Source organism: Pan paniscus, chromosome 1 (genome assembly GCF_029289425.2).
Source record: "Pan paniscus chromosome 1, NHGRI_mPanPan1-v2.0_pri, whole genome shotgun sequence".
Taxonomy (NCBI): domain Eukaryota; kingdom Metazoa; phylum Chordata; class Mammalia; order Primates; family Hominidae; genus Pan; species Pan paniscus.
In genome coordinates this window covers 9055306-9078854 of record NC_073249.2, presented here as the reverse complement: position 1 = coordinate 9078854, position 23549 = coordinate 9055306, and the positions used below count along the sequence as shown (strand labels likewise).

At 42.0% G+C, this 23549-nt stretch overlaps 1 protein-coding gene across 7 annotated transcripts in view; it reads left to right on the top strand.

Annotated features, from left to right (window-relative positions):
- Positions 1–318: 318 nt before the first annotated feature.
- FMN2 (formin 2) overlaps positions 319–23549 on the top strand; it is a 391989-nt gene continuing 368758 nt past the window's right edge. For all 7 annotated transcript variants that reach the window (XR_010109223.1, XM_063594698.1, XM_055098129.2 and 4 more), the window contains exon 1: positions 319–2570. Coding sequence is in view for 6 of the 7 variants with exons in the window: in XM_063594698.1 (XP_063450768.1) it covers positions 527–2570 (2044 nt within the window). In the remaining variant the exon portion in view is untranslated. The remainder of the gene's footprint in view (positions 2571–23549) is intronic.

Sequence of the window (23549 nt, the reverse complement as noted above, 5' to 3'; positions counted from 1 at the left end):
TCGTATATGCACCCTTTTTGAATACAAATGCTGTTTAATTTATATGGTAAACACATAGAATTTGGAGATTAGCATTTTAATCAACACTAATCTCAGTATTTTCTACTTCTCCTACCTCTCCTGTCAACAACAACAAAAAAATCACAAACCAATTTTATAAATGACAGCTAATGTCCTCTCCTGGAGAAGCGGGGTCTGTGTGTGAAACATAAAAGCAGCACCATGTGTAGTAACCTCTCCTAAACCATATGCTCAAGCACATTAACAGTGTTCAATTAGATGATCAATTATTCAAGAAACAGAACAATCCATTCATTCAACAAATATTTATTGAACAGCCATGCAGAGGCAGACAGGGGGTTGTGTATGTGGCCGTGACCCGATGGCACCTCTAAACTGGAATTGGGCTTCAGTTTTTCCCCGTGTAAAAATTTCTTCTTTTTTATTTAACTTTTCTCTTGGCAGGTCCAGCAGCTTTGAAGATCAGAGTGCATCTTCCAGCTGACGATCTCTTCGGTCGGGGACAATGCATTCGATTCGCACGGTGGAGATTAAAGTCCCCGAGATAGAGGAAACGTTTTTCGCGCCCAGGTTCAGCGAGGAGCCGCGCGGGGGCAGAGGGGGCGGCGGCGGCGGGCGGGGAGCCAGGCCCGAGCTGCGTTCTGCGCAGCCATTGGTGGGCGCCGCGCTCTGCACTGAGCATGTTCGCGCCCCGCCGGCCCCTAGCCGCAGCCGCAGCCGCAGCGACGGCAGCCACGGGAGCCGCCGCGCATTATGCAAAGCGGCGGCAGATGCGAGCGGGGCCAGCCGGGCGCGCGTCGGCCTCCCCTCCCAGCGGCTCCCCCCGCCGCCGCCTGACTCTCCCGGGAGACTCCCTCGGCCCGGACCTGGGGCCGAGGAGGGCCGGGATGGCCTGAGTGCCCGCGGCGCGGCGGCGCAGCAGCGGGATTGCACCATGGGGAACCAGGATGGGAAGCTGAAGAGGAGCGCAGGTGATGCTTTGCACGAAGGCGGCGGTGGCGCCGAGGATGCACTGGGGCCCAGGGATGTGGAAGCCACAAAGAAGGGGAGCGGGGGCAAGAAGGCGCTAGGCAAGCACGGCAAGGGGGGAGGGGGCGGCGGCGGCGGGGAGTCGGGCAAGAAGAAGAGCAAGTCGGACTCCAGAGCCTCGGTGTTTTCCAACCTGCGGATCAGGAAGAATCTGTCCAAGGGGAAAGGCGCCGGCGGCTCCCGCGAAGATGTACTGGATTCCCAGGCCCTGCAGACCGGGGAGCTGGACAGCGCTCACTCCCTGCTCACCAAGACTCCGGACCTCAGCCTCTCGGCGGACGAGGCCGGCCTGTCGGATACCGAGTGTGCGGACCCTTTTGAGGTGACCCGTCCAGGGGGTCCTGGGCCTGCCGAGGCTAGGGTCGGGGGCCGGCCGATCGCCGAGGATGTGGAAACTGCAGCAGGGGCGCAGGATGGACAAAGGACCAGCTCGGGCTCGGACACGGACATCTATAGCTTCCATTCGGCTACGGAGCAAGAGGATTTGCTTTCAGACATCCAGCAGGCGATCCGCCTGCAGCAGCAGCAGCAGCAGCAGCAGCTCCAGCTCCAGCTCCAGCAACAGCAGCAGCAGCAGCAGCTCCAGGGCGCCGAGGAGCCTGCAGCGCCCCCCACTGCCATCTCCCCTCAGCCCGGGGCCTTCCTGGGCCTGGACCGGTTCCTGCTGGGGCCGAGCGGCGGGGCTGGGGAGGCCCCGGGCAGTCCGGACACCGAGCAGGCGCTGTCCGCGCTCTCCGACCTGCCCGAGAGCCTGGCCGCCGAGCCCCGGGAGCCCCAGCAACCGCCGTCCCCCGGCGGCCTCCCGGTCTCCGAGGCGCCCAGTCTCCCGGCAGCGCAACCCGCGGCCAAAGACTCGCCCTCCTCCACGGCTTTCCCATTTCCCGAGGCCGGGCCGGGGGAGGAAGCGGCCGGAGCCCCCGTGCGAGGGGCTGGGGACACGGATGAGGAGGGTGAGGAGGATGCTTTTGAGGATGCGCCCCGGGGCTCTCCGGGGGAGGAGTGGGCCCCGGAGGTGGGAGAGGACGCCCCGCAGAGGCTGGAGGAAGAGCCGGAGGAGGAGGCGCAAGGACCTGACGCCCCCGCGGCCGCTTCCCTGCCCGGCAGCCCCGCGCCTAGCCAGCGCTGTTTCAAGCCCTACCCGCTCATCACCCCCTGCTACATCAAGACCACCACCCGGCAGCTCAGCTCGCCCAATCACTCCCCGTCTCAATCCCCTAATCAGAGCCCCAGGATCAAGAGGCGGCCGGAACCCTCCCTGAGCCGAGGGTCCAGAACTGCCCTGGCCTCCGTAGCCGCCCCGGCCAAGAAGCACCGGGCCGACGGCGGCCTTGCGGCCGGCCTGAGCCGCTCGGCTGACTGGACGGAGGAGCTAGGCGCCCGCACGCCCCGGGCGGGAGGCTCCGCGCACCTGCTGGAGCGCGGAGTGGCCAGTGACAGCGGCGGTGGGGTGTCCCCAGCACTGGCCGCCAAGGCGTCTGGGGCGCCCGCGGCTGCGGATGGCTTCCAGAACGTGTTCACAGGTGAGCGCGCCCTGCTGCTGGCCTCCGGGTCTCAAGTCGCCTGTCAGTCAGGGCCTTCCCCTGCCACCCGCCCTCCCTGGGCTCTGGAAGGCGGTGACCTGGTAGTGGCACATCTCTTCTCCGTAGGGAATCCTTTTCCGCCCAGCGAGCTCACCCCCCACGGTGAAATGACTTGGACATACTTGTTGGTTTTCTGTGTTCTTACAAGATCTTAAAGGGAACAACTTAGTTGTGTCTGTCCTAAGTCGCTCTGCCCATTTCACCAAAATACCTGCTATTCACAAAGTTTCGGGTCACGCCAGGGAGATAAACTCCTTTTTCGTCTCGTTAGCTAAACCATCATTCTTCTCTTTCATTTTTCATCACCACAGCATTAAAAAGAAAAAAAATTGTTCATGGTTCTTTCGCAAGAGTCGGTTTTGGAGGCACAAATCATTTATTCCGGTACGATCCAAAGGCAGTCTCTGACCGCTCTCATAGCTGTGTGTATTTGCCCACGTTTGGTATGTATGTGATATGTAGTTTCTATCTTGCAGCAGTCTGGGTTCCGCTGCTTAGTGAAGTTAAGCGGTCACTCACTGCTGTTTGCTGCTGCAAGAAAATCCGATACATGCTATTAGAAAATTAATAAATAAATAGAATAGTAGGGATAATTTTCATTCAGTTTCATGGTCCAGCCCAGAACAGCCTGTAGTTTGGAGACAGTGAAGGTGGGAAGGTCAAAAGCACGTCTAGTCCGACTGGTACCTCCCCTCCCTAGCATATGTTATAGACTCATACCCAGGGCAGCAGAAAGCACAGCCAGAGTGTGTTTGCTGTGGTCAGTGTCAAGCAGTCCAGTGAGTTTATCCTAGCTTACAGGCTTACAGGGCCCAAGGCCTTACCTTAAGAGCCCAACATGTTTACCTAACCTCTATTCTTAATTATTAAATGAAATAGAGTGTTGGAATTTAATGAATCGAAAAATATGAAAAGTTACATGACTACCGATAGGTTTATGATAAATATTTGAAGGATTAAACATTTCAAATGCAATCTGAAAATTTTAAAATCTTATGTTATTTTAATAAATACATTATCTGTAAAACATTGCTTAGATGAAATTTCTCGGCACAGACAGCGACTTCTTAGTTGACTAAATGCTGGTAATATTGGGGTAGCTACTTTTATTGACCACATTTTAATTTTCATCTGTGGGCCACCTTTTATTTTGCCCTTATAGGGTCTTACCCTTAAAAGTAGCTTCTTCCGTTCATTTCACATACTCTTTATTTTTCTTCTTTTCCACCTTATCTTTATTGTGTAGATTGTTAAAAAGAATGTTTGTAGTTTTATACCCACTAGATAAATTGTAAAAAAACAAAAACAAAATGCAAAACGAACAAAAAAGAAAGATCACTTTTGATAGAAGAAGATTGGAAAGTTTTTGCATTAATTTTTGTGAATTTAATGTTGGTAAGAAATCACATATTTTCTCTTTATCTAAGTGACATTCACGTATATAGTTTTTGAAAAGTGAAAATAATTCACCATAATGATTATCAATCATTAATATTAATGATAGCTATTCCTACTAGCATAAGACTTTGGAAATTTATTTATTTCATTCATTTAGCAAATATATATATGTATATACATTTGTAAGCATATATGTGCATACACACACACACACACACACACACACATTGAGCAGCCACATTGTGCTAGGCAGTATTCTAAATGGTAGCACACTTTGCTAGGCAGTATTCTAGATGTAGGTGATACATAGACCATTAAATCATGATTTTGCCTTTCTAAGGCTCGCTGACTAGTGAGGAGGAGACATGAAATAAGTGCAGTGCACAGAAATATCTGTATAGATATAGACATGCAAATCACTGCTGGGAACATCACGGATGCAGTGGCTTATCTGCTTGGTGGCAAGGGGAGAGGGAAGAGGACTTGAGAGAGGAGGATTGAACAGAGTCCTGGAAGATCGCAAGACCCTAAATAGGTTGAATGTTTGTTTTCCTTTAAAAAAACAAGTGTCTTCTTGGAACTTGCATTTTAGTTTAATTTGCTAAGTATTCCCAAATTTGAAATTTGGGACTCTTAAAAGAGTCCTGTATAGGAACCACCTGGGTTTTGTTGACCTCTCCAGGTGATTTGTTTTTTAAATTGTGCAAAGTAAAATTGCAGAGCTAGTCATTTTTATAAGGACATCACCTATTTTGTATTTGATGGTTGGATACAGCTGGTTGGTAATCAGCAAATATATTTTTGTGTAGCAGCTTCCATGTGTTTATGTCATTCACTCAGCATTGTTCAGGAAAAGAGGATCAGTAGGTTTTACCTAACTTTGTAACTGGTGGGGAAATGTAGATAGAGAAAGAGGTGAAATAACTTTCTCAAGGTCACACTGTGATTCATTCAGAGGCAGATCCAGAAATAGAAACTGAGTCAATGAATCAAGTCTAATGTCATTATTATTTCTGTTTGGATATACAATGTTTTAAGGCCATATAGAGAGTAAAAACTGTTTATAAAAAATGTGATCAGATTTAGGGCCTTTCTTTAATTAGATTTTCCAGTTCCTGTTTTTAATAAGGTGTCCTTCATTAATGGTTGAACATCTGGCCTTCCTTGAGCTGGATGAAGGGTGATTGCTGGCCAGAGTGAACCAGATTTTCTCTAAGCGGCTCTCATGGAAACTGTTCTTATGGTGGTCAAATGAATCCAGATTGACACAGGCCCTTGTGTCTCAGCTGTCAACTCTTCATGTCATCTGCCACTACGTTTGCTTCTTTACTCTCCTCTGCTATTTTTTTATGGGTGTCTTGGAAATTACCAGAGGCTTGGGGAACACTGGCATTGTCCTTAGGGAAATTTCTTTTTGGCCTTAATTTTGCATGTATTTGGATCAATTAATTGCCAGCTGCCTTTGAAGCAGGTGATCATTATATCTATAAGCTTCCATAAGCATCTTTTATTTTTAAACCATAGAATGAGGGTTGTCAGCATTACAGGAAGAAACAGATGTTTTTCGCTTTTTACCGCCTTCCAAATGTAGGGAGAAAATACAAGTGAAAAGGGATTTCTATGGCACATGTCTGTGTCTCTTTGGTAGATCTAAAAACATTTAGCAATGAGGGAGACCAAACTTTATCTTGTTTTAGCTATTAAGAAACTGATGATGCCTTAGGCCATTGCATTTAAGTATTTCATAATTAATGTGTTTGAAATACATCTTTTTCAGTGTTTAGTAGAAAAAATGGCGTCTGAAATTCGGGAGGTTCCTTTACATATTAAGTATAACAGAAGCTTGGTACTGGAGTTTTGCAGTTAATTAAAGTTTAGATATCCAACGTGTTAAATTTGTGATGCTAAATCGCTTTTGATAGGAATCTTTCCTAAGTCAATTATGTGCTTATCTTTTTTTTTAAACACATGGAATAAAAGTTTAATCTGTTTTAAAGGGCTTAATGTCATCTTCAGGCACATCATTGTTACATCTTATAAAAACATTAGTGATGTCCTCAACAGCTATTGAAGTGTGTGGGCTGTTGGCTTCAGTCTGTAGTTTCTGAGTTTTTGTGTCTGTGTAGTTTCTTGATTGTTTTCTTGCTGCCAGCGATTTATTGTTATAGCTGCCTTTTTTTTTTTTTTTTGAGACAGAGTCTCGCTCTGTTGCCCAGGCTGGAGTGCAGTGGCACGACTTCTGCTCACTGCAAGCTCCGCCTCCTGAGTTCACGCCATTCTCCTGCCTCAGCCTCCCGAGTAGCTGGGACTACAGGCGCCCACCACCATGCCCAGCTAATTTTTTGTATTTTTAGTACAGACGGGGTTTCACTGTGTTAGCCAGGATGGTCTTGATCTCCTGACCTCATGATCCGCCCGCCTCGGCCGCCCAAAGTGCTGGGATTACAGGCGTGAGCCACCGCGCCCGGCTATAGCTGCCTTTAGTCTCTTTGCTCCTGTCCCTCAATGTTTTTGTAATTTGACTTTTCTGATCAATTTGCAATTGGCATACAGTTCCTGTAATTATGATATTGGTTACACTTATTGTACTTCTAAGTGCCAGACTCTGTTGGTGCATTACATAACTATCTGTAATCCTTAACAACAGTCTTGAGGTGTAGCTGTTTATCCTCATTTTTCGAATGAAAAAACCCAGGCTCAGACAGTAAAGTAACTTCTTGTCTAAGGGCATTAAGCTAGTAAGTGGCCCATCCAGGATATGTCCTTAAAAAACCAAATCTGTTGTTAATATGTATAAGATGAAACCAAGTAGATCATTGAGCTTTTGGAGGACTAGCTAATTAACAAAGTGCATAGGCTCTAGAACTTGGATTGTGCAACTCTGATTTTGGCCTTTCTAAAGGTTATCTTGAATTTTTTTTTTTTTTTTTTTTTGAGACAGATTTCACTCTTGTCGCCAAGGCTGGAATGAAGTGGCGTGATCTTGGCTCACTGCAACCTCCGCCCACTGGGTTCAAGCAATTCTCCTGCCTCAGCTTCCTAAGTAGCTGGGATTATAGGCGCCCATGACCACACCCAGCTAATTTTTGTATTTTTAGTAGAGACAGGGTTTCACCATGTAGGCCAGGCTGGTCTTGAACTCCTGACCTCAGGTGTTCCATCCGCCTTGGCCTCCCCAAGTGCTAGGAGGCCTATCTTGATTTTCTAGGAGTACAGATTTTCTCATACGGCTTGGTAAATTGCTACATTGGATTTTTTTAAGGCCAGGAGCAGTTTGATTTCCAGCAGAGCCCCTGACAGAGTATAGATGTCCAGTTAATGTCTGACGAATGAAGGTCAGAATCTGCCTGATATGTATAAAATGTCTTATAAAAGGAAAGGGGTTTATATGAATGCTATGCTTTCCCCTAAATACTGCCTTACTGGGTTCCATATATCAGAGAAGAATTTGGCGATGTAAGCGGGGACCAGAACACTGATCTTCAATCATTTTAGATGGGTCTGAAACATCCTTTCTCATGGTTTCTTTAGGCCTGTGGTTTGGATTGAAGTCAAGTGCACCAGTAGCTTCAGTGATGGGTTTTAATGACTGCTTTATGAGTTGAGGATGGGCCTAGTTTTAAGAGCTTTAGGCGTTTGGATATAAGCCATGCGTATTTGAAATGGAGCAGGTACTTTTAGTGCTTTTCCTTCTGATTCTTCTGAAAAGATACAGAAAATATACAGTTGGATGAAGGTAGCAGTAGTTATTCTAACTACGTTTATTCTAGGTATATTTGCAATCCTAGTTTTGCTGTTTAGCTAAGTGAGTCTCCAGTAATTTTTCCTCATATCTATGAAGGTAGAAGAATAATTTCAAACTAATACTATTAAGATGAAATGAAATAGCATACATAAAGCCCCTACAATTCTGCCTGGTACATGAGAGGCACTTAACTGGGGCTATTTGCTCTCCTGACTGGATTTATTATCTTAAAAAAAAAGTCATTGTTCAAAGTGATCAGAGCCAAATTGGTTAAAACAACTCTGAAATTGTATACAAAACTTAGCAGGATATGAACTGACCAGATACTAGTTGAGCCCCAGTTTTTTTTTTTTTTTTTTTTGCAAATTGTTTATGTATTATTTTTTCTTTTTTTTTTCTGGAATTGTAAGCATTTTGTCACTTATCAGATATTCTGTGGCGGGGGTTGGATAAGGAAAGCATATGATGGGGTGTGGCTGTAAGATTTGGGGGAGGGTGCTGCTTTCCAAAGAAGGGGTGGGAAGAGGAGGCGGTAGCTGACACCCTCAGTGTTTCTGCTCTGCACAGCATCTGGCTGCAACCCCCTGACTTTGCAGCTTTACCTTCCCACGGTCTCCTTCATAAATGCTCTACTTTACACAAACTAATCTGCTTACTGTTTTATGAACATGCATTTCATTTTCCCGACTTTGTGCCTTTGTCTTGCAGCTTTACCCTCTTGGAATACATGATTCGTCTCTTTTGCTTTAGCATTTGAAAAGTGCTGATTGAATTCCATTTCCTCTTTGTATCTTTTCCAGCCAGACCTTACTGGCTGTCATCTCACTTTCTCTGTACTTTACTGTCTAGATCATATTATATATGCTTCTTGGATTTAGGGATTCTTCTGGTCTTCTTTCTTGCCACCCTCTGCCTTTCCTTCCTCCTTGCCTGTTCACCTGATTCCATCCATCCATCATCTCCTCTCCTACTAATCTGTCCACAGATATCTCTTCCGTGCCTTGCTCTGTGCCTGTCAATATGTGAAAAGCACCGACTGTACTGAGGTCTTGATGAATACTTGCTCATTCACCATTTTTGGCAGTGATATAGACAAGTTGAGTATCCAGGCTTCCTACTGGCATTTAAAACTAGTTGAATTGAAGCTGGAAAATTGCTAACCTTTCTGGGCAGTCAAAATTAATTATTTTCAATGAGGTGTGATTGAATCAATGATACTTTATAGAACTTATGTTGATAGAAGAATAGCTATTCTTGTTTCTGCAGGTTAATGTTAAAATAGTAATGACATTACAGCAACTGACCTTCCAAATATAAATGTTATTGTAATGAAAGAAGAGGTAAAGGGAATAGAGAAAATTGTATTCCTCTGTTCATTCCTGTTTTGTATTCTAAGTACTAACCTGATGCTAATAAAAGTTAGCATTAAGGGACCATTAGGAAGAAACAAAAATGTACTGCCTGTGACTTGATAGTTATTAGATATCATTTTAGTGACAGTAGAAACTTTCTAAGGCTTTTTTATCTTAAAATATAAATATATGGAAAATATGACCTCAGTCAGTTCGGAATGGTAGTAAAGTAAGGTAGTCATAACATCAAAATTCTAGGAATGAGTAACAATTATTTCTGGATGCTATAATAAGATGCTAACCACACTAGAGATTTATTATCCTTTTGATACCTACTGCTCCACTATGGGTGAGAAGGAGGGAAGAATTTATGTCTTCTTCCTTTGTAAAGATGTACTTGGAAGTGTTGATTGGATAGGAAAATTACTGCCTCTATTCTGTGATCCAGCCAGGCTCCAACCTACCAGGAACCCACTGGAAGCTTTATTATCTGTTACCCTAGAGCTGCAATGGACTGAAAACAGTCCTATTGTTTTCAGGAGGAATGGAATACTTTCTTGAGAAAATCAAGCCTATATTATGTTTCAAAATTATGCTTAAAAAGGCTTAGGCACTACTCAGTTGAGTCTTTTTTTGTACTTCATGCAGAAGGGTTCTTTGTTGTAGTACCTGGTGATAGAGTGGACACATACGGGAAGAAATTCTGTGTCATTTAAATGGTTGTTTTAGGTACGCAGGAGGGGAAAGAATGTGTTTCAGTAAGCTAGTGTCAGCACTATGGGAAGAGTGCAGGCTGAGAACAATCTATTTCCCTTTTCCGTTTTACCACCAGCTTCCTATTAGGGCACAAGGCAATCATTTCTTGCCTCTTGTTAATACCCTGGCTTCCCAGGTTGGAAGAGTGAATGCAATCTTGCTGGGAAGCGTCTTCCTTCAAGTCAATTTCAGCACTGTGGTTCTATAGAAATGATGATTCCAGCAGGTACCTTTTCTGCCTAATAGGGATGCTCTGTGTATTTAGAGCTTTCCTTTATTGGTAGAGCTGAAGAAAATTCCTATGCCGGAAGACCCGTTTATACCATGGAGTAATTGATGGTGAGAGTGGTGATGTTTTGACTTTGATAGTTTTGATCAATTTTTGATTCATGCTGAAGGAGATTTGCATTGGTTAGACTGTCATTATCTGACAATAGGACCGTGTGTGTGTGTATGTATGTGTGTGTGTGCCTGTGTGTCTGTGTTGTGTGTGTGTGTGTTTGAGACAGGGTCATGCTCTGCCACCCAAGCGGGAGCGCAGTGGTGTGCTCATGGCTCACTGCAGCCTCAAACTCCTGGTCCCAAGCAATCCTCCCACCTCAGCACCTCAGCTTCCAGAATAGCTGGGACCACAGGCGTGAGCCACTATGCCTGGCTAATTTTTTTTTTTTTTTTTTTTTTGGAGAGACAGGGTCTCACTATGTTACCCAGGCTGGTCTTGATAGGGCCTTGTGTTTTTGAACACTGATATAGTGATTATGTATGTTGGTTGATTCTGTGTTATGAAAATGTATGAAATGGAAAGCTATGTTATATAATGTATGGCTCGAAGATTTAGAATATATGAAGGCTTTCTAATATTGGCACAAAATATACTGAGTCATTACTTTTAGGTTCATTATCTGCAATGTAAGTCATCTCTTGTTCTTGGATGGATTGTAGGCTTTGCATTTTTCATTATAGTTTAAACTGCTCAATAAAAGCAGTACTATTAATTCTCTTACTTCAATATACTTTAATATATTGGTTTTTGTTTCATTTTCAGTTTTTCCTACTATTGAATATGCTTACTGAAATACTTTTTATGAGTCTGTGGTATTCCATTTAGAAGTGTGCATTGATATTAAAAATTTCTTAGAAACTAGAAGGTTAAAAGGTGTTGAGAGTTCCTAGGTTTTTTACTTTAAAAAGAAAAAAGTTCCATTGGCCTTAAACAAGTACAGCTTGTTTGAGCCCATTAAGGACTAGAATAGAACTATTTCAGGATCCCAAATAAATGCATTTGAATACTCTGTGGAGAGTTTCGTAAGGACACTCTTCATTATTGAGATACAAGCTTTATCTTTTAAAAGTATAATAAAAGAAATGAGGTAACAATAGGGATAATCTTTGCAACTCATTTTTTAACCTATATGCTTGTAGATAATTGGCTTCTTTTTCTTATAGACCAATACTTGCCTGTTTGGAGAGGGTAAGTTATGTGAGCTCTCTGTGGGAAGTGTTACATTTTGCAGCTAACCAAAATGTTCTTCTATAAGCCAATTATATCTTCTGTCCTTTTGGTCCTATTTTGGTTAAATGGCTTTGGGGATATAAAATGTGTGGATGGTATCCTTGCAGTTTCTTTCAGGGTATAGGGTTTGATCTGTCTCTGTTCAATTTTTAGAAAAATCCAAAAGTATGTTGACTCTGTTGGATTCAATATTTTGGGGATAGGCAGAGAGGGTTGTATAAGAACTGCAGTGATTTAAGTGGAGAAAGTGGAGAGACATTTGCCTGGGCTGACAACGTGATATCAGTAAAAAGGTGATCCTTTAATTTTTTTTTTTTTTTTTTTTTTTGAGACAGGGTCTCACTCTGTCACCCAGGCTGGAATACAGTGGCGCCATCTTGGCTTACTGCAACCTCTGTCTCCCAGGTTCAAGAGATTCTCTCACCTCAGCCTCCCGAGTAGCTGGGACTATAGGCACATGCCACCACACCCGGCCGATTTTTGCATTTTTTTGTAGAGACGGGGTTTCACCATGTTGGCCAGGTTGATCTCGAACTCCTGATCTCAGGTGACCCGCCTGTCTCGGCCTCCCAAAATGCTGGGATTTCAGGCATGAGCCACTGCTCCTGGCCAATGCCTTTAATCTTTAACTTGGATTATTTCTCTAAGGAGACTCATTTGACTCTGAATTCACAGATCATTTTCATATCGTCTGCTTTTGGATAATAAAAGCTAGGCATGTGGCTTTAGCTTTAGCTTGAGGCTAAGCCCTTAAGGTTGAGCCCCTGATTTCCTTTTGTATGTGTGCTCTTGTCTTTGTCAGTTACCAATAGACTGCTAGAGTTGTGTCTGCAGTTTCTGTGTTTCTCTGGACCTCAGACGTATCTCACTTAGACATCACAAGCCTAGGATATTCACCGTGTCTAAAACTATACTTACTATTTTACCCACCCTCTTAACACCCTCCTTCTGGGTTTCCCAATCAAGGCATTGCCGTCTAGCTTTGCCATATTCTTGGATTCCTCCATCCTTCTCATACTTCACACCCAGTTCATCTTTCCATTTTCTCTTTTCTTTTCCTAAGTATCTCTTTAAAATGTCTTCTAATTTCTGTTTCCATTATCTCTACCCTTCCTAGTTTAAATCCCTATCAAGAGCCTCCTCAACATTCTTTTGTCCACAACCTGCGTTTCTCCACTCCATTCTGCATGAAGCAAGAGAGTAAATGACTTAACATACAAACTTGAACGGGTTCCAGTATAGAAACATGTCATTGGTCCCCTATCACCCTGAGGCTATTGAGTTTAAATTCTTTACTATGTACGTATTAAATATATTAATATAGACATTATTATTATTATTATTATTTTGTGACGGAGTCTTGCTCTATCCCCAGGCTGGAGTGCAGTGGTACGATCTCGGCTCACTGCAAGCTCCGCCTCCCAGGTTCACGCCATTCTCCTGCCTCAGCCTCCCGAGTAGCTGGGACTACAGGCGTCTGCCACCACGCCTGGCTAATCTTTTTTGTATTTTTAGTAGAGACGAGGTTTCCCCATGTTAGCCAGGATGGTCTTGATCTCCTGACCTCGTGATCCGCCCGCCTCGGCCTCCCAAGGAGCTGGGATTACAGGAGTGAGCCACCGTGCCCAGCCGACATTATGTTATATAGCATATATAAGCTATATATTATATATAATAGACATTATATATATTTTAATATGTATTAATATTTAATCTCTGTAGTTTTGTCACCTCATTGTTCAGGATCTACTATTCCTCACCTCGTCCTAAGTGCTTCAGTCATTTTTCAGATAGCTCATGCTCTCTCTGGTAATTTTAGGTATTATTAACACTTTTTCTTCCTGGTCCTCAGAGAAAAAAAGAATCCATGTAGTTGTATTCATGAGAATCCAGTCTGTGACACACTCGCATCATCAGTCCAGGCAAAACTCGTTTTGTCCTTATTATACTCCCTGCATTTTCACTTCCCATTCCGAAGCCGCTAGTAGACATACAGAACTGCTTTTATCTATTGCTCTCTTTGAATTAGTCTGCATTTTTCTAAAGTATATAGTATTTCTGTTTATGTTTGGTTTATACAAATACTCTGAGTTGCAGACCTCATTCTGTTTCTTAAAAAGAACAAAACAAAACTCAACCACCTTTGGAAAAAAATCTACGAACTTTTCTGGGTGAATTTCCACCTTGTTTTTTGCTTCCCACTGTTATATAGTATTCCTAAGAATGAAAGTCCTGCTGGATTGTTCAACACCAGGGTCACCATTCGCCTTTTATTGTGTGTGAGTAATGTTCCCCTAGAGCTGTTCAATGTGGTGGCTCTGGGCACATTCCCTAGATTTTATTTAAACATGAGCATGGTGATAAACATCTAGATTCCTGTACTTCTCGGCCACCAGAGAAAACAGTCTGATGAATATTTCCATACAGGGAGCTGTGGGAAAACTTCTCTGGGATATACATTTGGAAGTGGAATTGTCAGGTCATTAAATAAAAGGTTTTATTTGAGTAGGTACTTTCAGATTGGTTTCCAGAATGCTTTCCTAGTTTATGCTTCTTTAGCGTGGCAAATTGGCATTATCCAATTTCCACTAATCCAATGAGGGGAAGTAGTATCTCATTATTTTACTTTGTATTTATCTGCCGACTAATGCTTTTGAGAAAAACCGTTGTATATTTTTAGCCATTTAGGTTTACCCTTCTGCAAATTGCCTGTTCATATCCCTTTACATTTTTCTGTCGAGTTTCCTGATTCTCCTTGTTTATTCACAGGGCTTCCTGTATATTCTAGCTATTATTCTATTTATTACCAGTGTTGGAGATATGATGGATTGTCACTAAGCCTCTTTCTGGCTTTTTCTTAGCTTAGAGACCAGAAATCTAAAAATGACATTTTTCAGACTCCCTCGCAGGTTGTGTTTCAGATGTGATTTAGGTTTGATGGATTTGTGCCAGGTTTAGAAGGCCTTAGTAAGTCCTAAGATTGACTTCTGTTGTTTCTACTTGCAAGCACAGCTGAAAAACTCTCTAATTCTTCCAGGGCAAGGTTAGCAGGGGTCTAGCGTTCAGGTGCTAGCCTTACTGTTACCCAGAAGTGGGGCTTGGTTCGCCCACGCGGCTGGTGTGGCTAGAAGTAGGCACAACAGTTGTGGGGCTGGCGGCAGAGGGAGCATCCGGTGATGAGGAGTCCTGCTCCTAGCAGTGGAAGTGTACTTTTACAGCCAACGACTTTAGATCGGAGATGAGGCAGCCGCTTCTTTGGTGGCCTGGTCCTGTATAGTGGCTTTGTGAGTGGCTTCTAAAAAGATGCTAGAACCTTTTTATTTAGGCTCGCCACAATTCTGTAAACCAAGTAGTACTCTATAGTAAATCTCTTCCTATTTAAATGATTTGGAGTGGATTCAGTTCTATGTAATCATGGGATCTTGATATATAGAGTCAGTTTTAGATATAACAGATCTTCCCCTGATATTTATCCTTCTTTTAAATTTGTAGTATCCTTGGTTGAACATAAAAATACTTAATTTTGATATAGTCAAATCTTTTTTTTTTTTTTTCTTGAGACAGTCTCATTTGTCGCCCATGCTGGAGTACAGTGGCACGATCATAGCTCACTGCAGCCTTGACTTTCCAGGCTGAGGTGACCCTCCCAACTCAGACTCCCAAGTAGCTGGGACCACAGGCGTGCGCCACCAAGCTCGGCTAATTTTTTGTGTTTTAAGTAAAGATGGGGTTTCGCCATGTTGCCCAGGCTGGTCTGGAACTCATGAGCTGCCTGCCTTGGCCTCCCAAAGTGCTGGGATTATGGGTGTGAGCCACCATGCCTGGGCAAATCTCTTTTTAACCTATAGTTTGTGTTATTTTTGTCTCATTTAAGAAATTCTCTTACTCCTAGGTTACAAAAATTCTGCCCTCTGTAGTATTCTATTAACTTTTCTGCCCTCTGTAGTATTCTATTAACTTTATCATCTCACCCTTTACGTTTAAGTCTTTGATGTAGAGTCCTCTTGAGTGTATGGTGTAATATAGGGCTCAAGTTTTATTTTTCTCCATTTGACAAGCCAGTTTTCCCAGCACCATCTACTAAATAGTCTTTTACTCATTGGTTTTTGATACTACCTTTAGGTCATTCCCATACATAGATAAGTCTGTTTGTGAGATTTATATTCATTCCTTTTATGTGTATTTTTGTGTCTTCAGCAAGTACCATATGGTTCTCATAAATGTGACTTTGCAAAATGTCTGATGATCTCCAAAAGAAGTATCTCCTTTTTCAAAGTTGACTTAGTTCCTCAATATGGACTCTAGAGTTTTCATATAAATATTTATTTATTTATTTTTTTATTTTTTGAGATGGAGTCTCGCTCTGTCACCCAGGCTGGAGTGCAGTGGCGTGATCTCGGCTGACTACAGCCTCAACCTCCTGGGTTCAAGTGATCCTCCTACCTCAGCCTCCTGAGTAGCTGGGATTACAGGCGCCCACCACCATGCCCGGCTAATTTTTGTATCTTTGGTAGAGATTGGGTTTCACCATGTTGGCCAGGCTGGTCTTGAACTCCTGGCCTCAAGTGATCCACTCACCTTGGCCTCCCAGAGTGTGGGAGTTACAGGTGTGAGCCACTGCACCCGGCCTCCATATAAATTTAGAATAAAATTAGAATAGGTTGTTGAGTTTCTTAAAAAATCCTGAAGTTGTTTGATTGAGATTTTAGTCAATTCATAGATTAAATTGAGGACTGTTTCCACTTTTATAATATCAGTTTATCTGAGAATGTGAAAGAGCTCTTCATTTATTCAGATCATCTTTTATTCATTTTAATAGAGTTTAGACTTTTCTCCATAAAGAGTTTGTATTTCCTTTGCTGAACTATTTCCTGATGCTTCATATATTTTATTACTAATGGGAATGGGATCTTACTTTAGTTTTATTTCTAGTTGATTATTGTTAAGGTAAAGAAATGTTTTCAGTATCTATCAGGTATAAATATTGTATGATTTCCTTTATGAATGTTATTTAAATGTAAAGTTTATTTAGTAAAATCTATAGTTTACAGTTATATGAGATTTTAAAGGTAGTGCTTTTTTTTACAGCAAATAATTGAAATATAATCATAGAACAGTATACATTGTGTAGATTCTTTTGGAATTATTGTGGCTTTCCTTTTAGCATTAAATATGGTAAGTTTTTGTGGATTTCCATACACTTTTTGGGGAGCCATAATCCTAAAACCCAGAAACATTATTAATGTTTTAATTTAGTACGTTGTGTCTTACATTGAACATTAATAAAAATCTCACTAATTATTTAAAATACTTCAAAAGCATAATTTAAACAACTCTATAGTGTTTTGTCCAATCAGAACACCATTCACCCCCGAGTATCCATTGCATACTTTTTCTTAGATTGCCTTCTGCCTTTTGGGATGCCTTTTAGACACCTTCATATGATCTTCTTCCACCTATAACTCTTCCTAATTAAATGATGCTTTCTCCCCAGGCTTCGTATGTAGTCTGTGTTAACATCCACCCTGAGTAGTCTATGAAACATCCAACATTTCCCTGCATGTTGATAAATCATATTTCTAGCTCAGATCTCTCTTGTGAATTTCAGGTGCCAATTTCATATTGTCTTTTAAACATCTTTATATAGATATGGGAATAGTTTCAAACTGAACTCATCTTTTCTCCAAACCCAACCTGCTCCCTTATGTATTATTGGATTCCTGGTAGATAAAATACCATCTAACAAAGCTCTTTACCCAGTTTCTTAAGCCAGAAATTTGGAAGTGCAAGTTAGCCAAGCTATGCCACTCTTCCTCCTCCTTATATTTAATTAGTCTCTACATCCTGTTAAAATATACCTCCAAAAATATGTTTTTAAATACTCATCCCCTCCTTTCCAGGGGGATTTTTTTTTTTTTTTTTTTTTGAGATGGAGTTTTTGCTCTTGTCACCAGGCTGGAGTGCAATGGTGCGATCTTGCTCACTGCAACCTCCGCCTCCTGGGTTCAAGCAATTCTCCTGCCTCAGCCTTCCAAGTAGCTGGGATTTCAGGCGCCCACCACCACGCCCAGCTAATTTTTGTGTTTTTAGTAGAGACGAGGTTTCACCATGTTGGCCAGGCTGGTCTCTAACTCCTGACCTAAGGTGATCCGCCCGCCTCAGCCTCCCAAAGTGCCGGGATTACAGGCATGAGCCACCATGCCCGGCCTTTTCCAGGAGGATTTTTAATGCCACTCTCCAAATTTTCCAGTAGCTTTCCATTGACTGTAGGAACACAATTGAAACCTCAGATTTATATTCAAGCAGAAGACTGAATGTGTTCAGGATGAAGGAGCTAGATGTGATAGCAGTTTTATGATTCAAGTCAGCATAAGGGAAGCCATCCCTTACAGAATGTCCAGTGTTGGCATGCGTGGTCTTGAGAAGAGCAATTTCATCATCACTGGAGATGTTAAAATAGAGACCGAGTGAAGATCAAATGGGGTGGTCATAGCCCTGGAGAGGCTGAATTTGACCACTGATATTCTTTCCAGCTCGGAGAGTCAATGATGTGTGACTTAAAAAGTAAGAGCAGCAGCTATGATCTGTGTGACTCATTCCTTTTATTTGAGACTGCTTTAAATATTTATTTAAAACTCTTCAACCAAGTGATTTTAGAAGCTGCCATTTATTAGAGTCACTTTTATGGATTTAACTTAATAGATACAACAATTAAATTTAAAAAACATTTTTCTTTTGACTTTCTATAGCTTTTCCCTTTTAATCTTGATTTATTTCATGACCTTTTAAAAAAATACCAGGAAATTCATAACCTGTCATAGCTCCTGAAAAGTGGTTGGTAGTTATCATCATATGTGTTCTATGATATTCTTTTTTCAACTTCATTAGATTTATTAGATTAAATTTCTCTATTTATTTTTGTCATTTTCAACCTTTGGTAAATTGAAGTTGGATAGTGTCTTTTTCTCTCTTCCCCAGGAAAAAAATCCCTTGATGCTAGTCAAATTGAACTTTATATAAATTTTAATAGACATGTAGTACCGAGAACTCTCTATAACAAAGTCACTTTTTGAATACTCTGTCTCAGTATGATGTTTTTGCTATAATTGATGTGGAACACATCTTTTAATACCCTTCTCAATATCCCTAGTGTCAAGTAACATAAATGCATCAAACGTGCACCTCAGTTCACCAAAGAGAACAGTCAACTTCTTTAAAACAATGATGAAGACACATTGTAGGCACTTGTTCTTGAAGACTAAGAGGATCTTCCTGTAAGAGTGTCTAAATCAAAGGTGTACCTGGATTCAGTGAATTTTGATTCCTCCAGGGGTAGTAGAGTTTCACTCTGCTTTATGTTGGTCCAAATCCCTTTATTAGCCATGGTCATCTTTGCAGATGAGGGCAGGGAGTTCATCATCCTTGTGTGTTTTGTGACTTGTTTTCCTTAATGGTTTGTCTAGCTATTGGATTTCACGTTTGTTTTCTTTCTTTGCGACAACCCTAGATATTTATCCTTGTAGCAGTCTTCTTTTTACTATAAAACCTGCAGCATTTTGGACCTAAAACTAGACATGGTAATTTCTATTTGATCATAAATGGCCCTCCTTATTTTTTTTCTTATTTGGCAAGTATAAGCCGTTAGTATGTGAGATACAGAATATGTGATATCTCTGTATTCAGTGACATCATGAACTTAAGCAATTATCATTAATGTCTTATAATAGATTTGCTTGTCAACATCCTTATTTCCTCCTAATATTTCAATTGATAGATAACATGGGATATCAGGGAAGTTTATTAGATAGTTATGTCTGAGCTATAAGGTCAGAGAAAAATTTAACGTGACAAGACATCTGTTTTAATTCTCATTTTGCATAAGATATAGTGGCCTGGAAGAAACAGAAACCTGTGTTGACACCTTTTAAAATACAGCAACTGTCTTGTTCATCCTTCTACCATTAAAAAATGCACAGAAGGGGCCTGGTGCAGTGACTTACACCTGTAATCCCAGCACTTTGGGAGGCCAAGGCAGATGGATCATCTGAGGTCAGGAGTTCAAGATCAGCCTGGCCAACATGGTGAAACCCTGTCTCTACTACCAATACAAAAATTAGCCTGGCGTGGTGGCGAGAGCCTGTAATCCCAGCTACTCAGGAGGCTGAGGCAGGAGAATCACTTGAACCCAGGAGTTGGAGGTTGCAGTGAGCCGAGATCCTGCCATTGCACTCCAGCCTGGGCAACAGAGCGAGACTCTGTCTCAAAAAAACCCAAAAAAACCCAAAAAACCCACATGCACACAAGGAAAAAATATCAGTGACATATTTGTAGGCTATTAAAATATAAGTTTCAAACAGATGATTAAAATTGAATGCTATTATAGGACATAAAACTCAGTACAAAACTTACACTTAGCCCTCTCATGTATATAAACTTAGACATATGACTCAAGTATTTGGGCCTTGGTTTCTTTACAGTGGAATTAGTGGTTTGAACGAAATGATCTCTAAGATTTCTTCTGGCTCTAACATACTGAAGATGAACATACTGAAGTGGATTGTCACTGAGTCACTTGATCGTCCTCATGACAATGATTAGTCTTTGGAGTGAGTAAAACCAGAAAGGTTACATGCACCATCAAGGGTACTGGTAGAAGAGCATCTCCTACTGTCTGTCATCAAAGCTTCTATTCCTGTTTGGACACTTTCTTGTCTCAGTAAAATGGGAGACTCTCCCTGCTCTATGTTGAACTCACTGAACCTATGTACACCCTTCATTTAGATACTCTTGCAGGAAGATCCTCTCAGTCTTCAAGAAAAAGTGCCTACAATGTGTCTTTAATATTGTTTTGAAGAAGTTGGCTGTTCTCTGTGGTGAACTGAGATGCACATTTGATGCATTCATATTACTTGACACTAGAAATATTGAGAAGGGTATTAAAAGATGTGTTCCACATCAATTATAGCAAATACATCATCCTGAGACACTGACTCTCCCTGCTGTATGTTGTCAGCAGTTAGGAACCAGCCCGTACTCTGCATCTCTTCTACAAGAGTATGCCAGCTACATCGTCTTATTGTATTATTATTACTATTATTATTATTAGTTAAGGGCAGGGAGCATGTTTTCTTCAGCTTGTCTTCCTCTAGTAGGCCTAGGACATTCTTTGGGATATGACAGACTCCTAAGTGCTTGGTTATATCTTATCTTTGCTCCTCCTCAGCCTCCCAGTTCCACTAAGGATGTTTAATTAAGGCAGTGTATTCTACACAGACTGCTTTTAAAATGTTCCTTCTTGGGCTTTGGTTGTTGTAAGTAGGTTGTTAGCCCCTGCAGGGCACAGACCGCATGGTCTGTTTCTTTTATATCCGAATGCAGAAAGTTGGTCAGAAGCTTTTCCCAGAGTTGCTGGCTGAGTCAGAAGTAGAAGATCCCTGGAATAAAAATGAGGAAAGCAGAGTGTGCGTCCAGTTTTGGCACTGCCACTTTCTAATCTTATGACTTCGGGCAGACTCTAGAACCTTTTCATTCCTCAGTTTCTTTGAAGTTGTGATGATAAATCCTGCTCTGCCTACTTCACAGAGCTGACAGTAGATGCAGAAATGCCTTTTACATTGTATAGCCCTGTTCAAATAAAATATTTTTTACTTTTTATAGTGTCAATGGTCACAGGCCCAATAAAACCCTAGTGCAAGGAGAGTTGATTTTACTTCTTCATTGTGCAAGAGGATTGCAACATTTGTTTTGATGGTGAATAAAAACTTTCCCCCTAACTGCAGTGTCCATGTTTATCTAGGCTTGTGAGTTTTGCTTCTCAAGGTAAGAGGAGTATTTATAGCTAGTGTATGACTGCAAAGCTGATTCTACAAGCTTCACTTTTGATTAGCTACAGTGTGGAAGAATATGTGGGAAGAGTGTGAGGGGATTAGTACAGCAATAATTGGAGAACATTAATGATTAATAAGTCCCCAACTCTCATTTAATGAATATTATTTTTGATGTGAATTTAATAAATATAGTAAAACAAATATGCAAGCCCTTTTTTTAAAAAAAAAATTGAGGCTAGGAATTCTAGCAAGCAGTGTCTTAAATATTACCTTGTTGTTAAAATCTACTAAATTTAAGAAAAAAAACCCAAAACTTGATGGATGAAGATATTTGAATCTGTGATTACCTTGCCTATTACCGTACTATTTCAAATGCTTTTAGATCCAACTTATGATTTCCTTCTTTTAAGTTGAACCAACATTTTAAATCACATTTACAAGTAGAGAGTATTTGAAGTATATCTTGATCATAATAATAACAGGTAACATTTATTGGGTACTGTTAAGCCTGTTACAAAAATTGTTTCATTTAATTTTCACAGTAATCCTCGGAGGTAATGAGGATGATTATTTCCAATTTCTAGATGAGGAAACAGGATTACCAGGGGTTATGTAACCTGTCTAAGGCCATACCTAGCATAATGGAGGCATCAGTGTTACCGGAAAGGGGTCCCAATCCAGACCCTAAGAGAGGGTTCTTGGATCTTGTACGAGAAAGAATTCAGGGCAAGTCCTTAGAGTAAAGTGAAAGCAACTTTATTAAGAAAGTAAAGGAATAAAGAAAGGCTACTCCATAGACAGAGCAGCCCCGACCGAGGGCTGCTGGTTGCCCATTTTTATGGTTATTTCTTGATGATATGCTAAACAAGGGGTGAATTATCCATGCCTCCCCTTCTTTGACCATATAGGGGAACTCCCTGATGTTGCCATGGCATCTGTAAACTGTCATGGCACTGGTGGGAGTGTAACATGAGGATGACCAGAGGTCACTCTGGTCACCGTCTTGGTTTTAGTGGGTTTTAGCCGGCTTCTTTACTGCAATCTGTCTCATCAGCCTTATCAGCAAGGTCTTTATGACCTGTATCTTGCGCCGACCTCCTACTCATCCTGTGACTAAGAATTTCTTAACCTCCTGGGAATGCATCCCAGTAGGTCTCAGTCTCATTTTACCCAGCCTCTATTCAAGATGGAGTCACTCTGGTTCAAACGCCTCTGACATCGGGATTGAGATCCAGGAAGTAGCTTCTGTTGCTTAAGCTATGGCTGCAATCCCATGCCTCCCCACATGGGTGTACTTCATGAAGTCAAGGTACAGAGTCCACGTGTTTTCAGGGGAAAGGAATAGGCAGAAAATAAGGAACACTTTCCATCCTATAAAAGAATGAGAGAATTCTTCATGGTTATGCTATTCTAGATTTCTTCAGTTCTGCATAATTAGGTATATAATATGTAATATGTGTGATCAATGACATGGGCCTTTCCTAGATAAAGATAACGTGACCTTTGACAAGACACCTAACATCCTTAGGCCTGCATTTTCTTTTTTTTTTTTTTTTTTTTGAGACAGAGTCTCACTCTGTCACCAGCTAGAGTGCAGTGGTGTGATCTCGGCTCACTGCAACCTCCACCTCCTGGGTTCAAGCGCTCCTCCTGCCTCAGCCTCCCGAGTAGCTGGGACTACAGGCACGCACCACCACACCCAGCTAATTTTTGTATTTTTAGTAGAGACCGGGTTTCACCCTGTTGGCCAGGTTGGTCTCGATCTCTTGACCTCATGATCTGCCTGCCTCGGCCTCCCAAAGTGCTGGGATTACAGGCGTGAGCCACCGCATCTGGACAGGCCTGCATTTTCTAGTTCAGAAAATGATATTAGAGGCTGGGTTTGAAGGACAGGAAGATGGCCCCTCCCACTGGGTCTTTTATTTGGGTGGAGGGAGGAAAGGGAGCATAAAGAGCCCAAGAAACTTTGCCCCTCTCCTGCCCTTATCTTTATAGAGTTATAAATTTCTCAGAAACTAGCATTTATATACTTATAAAGTTTATAGCAATCTGTGCTATAGAGATGATTTTATCAGCTTTTGAGAATTTTCTCCAGTTGCAGTGTTGCTGCACCTGCTGGGGGTGTGTTCTCTAGGCAGTGTCAGAGCCTAACTCTTCCTTTATGGTAATTCCACTTGCGTTTTCCTGATAAGTGACCCTGGGACAGTGTGTGCTTCTGAAGGCCTCCCTGGCTGACCCTGTGGTCCGGGCCTTAGGGACTGACCTTCTAGCTGGCACCAGCTCCTGCTGTGAAATGGCTGCTGCCCACAGGCAGTGTTTTGTGAGCTG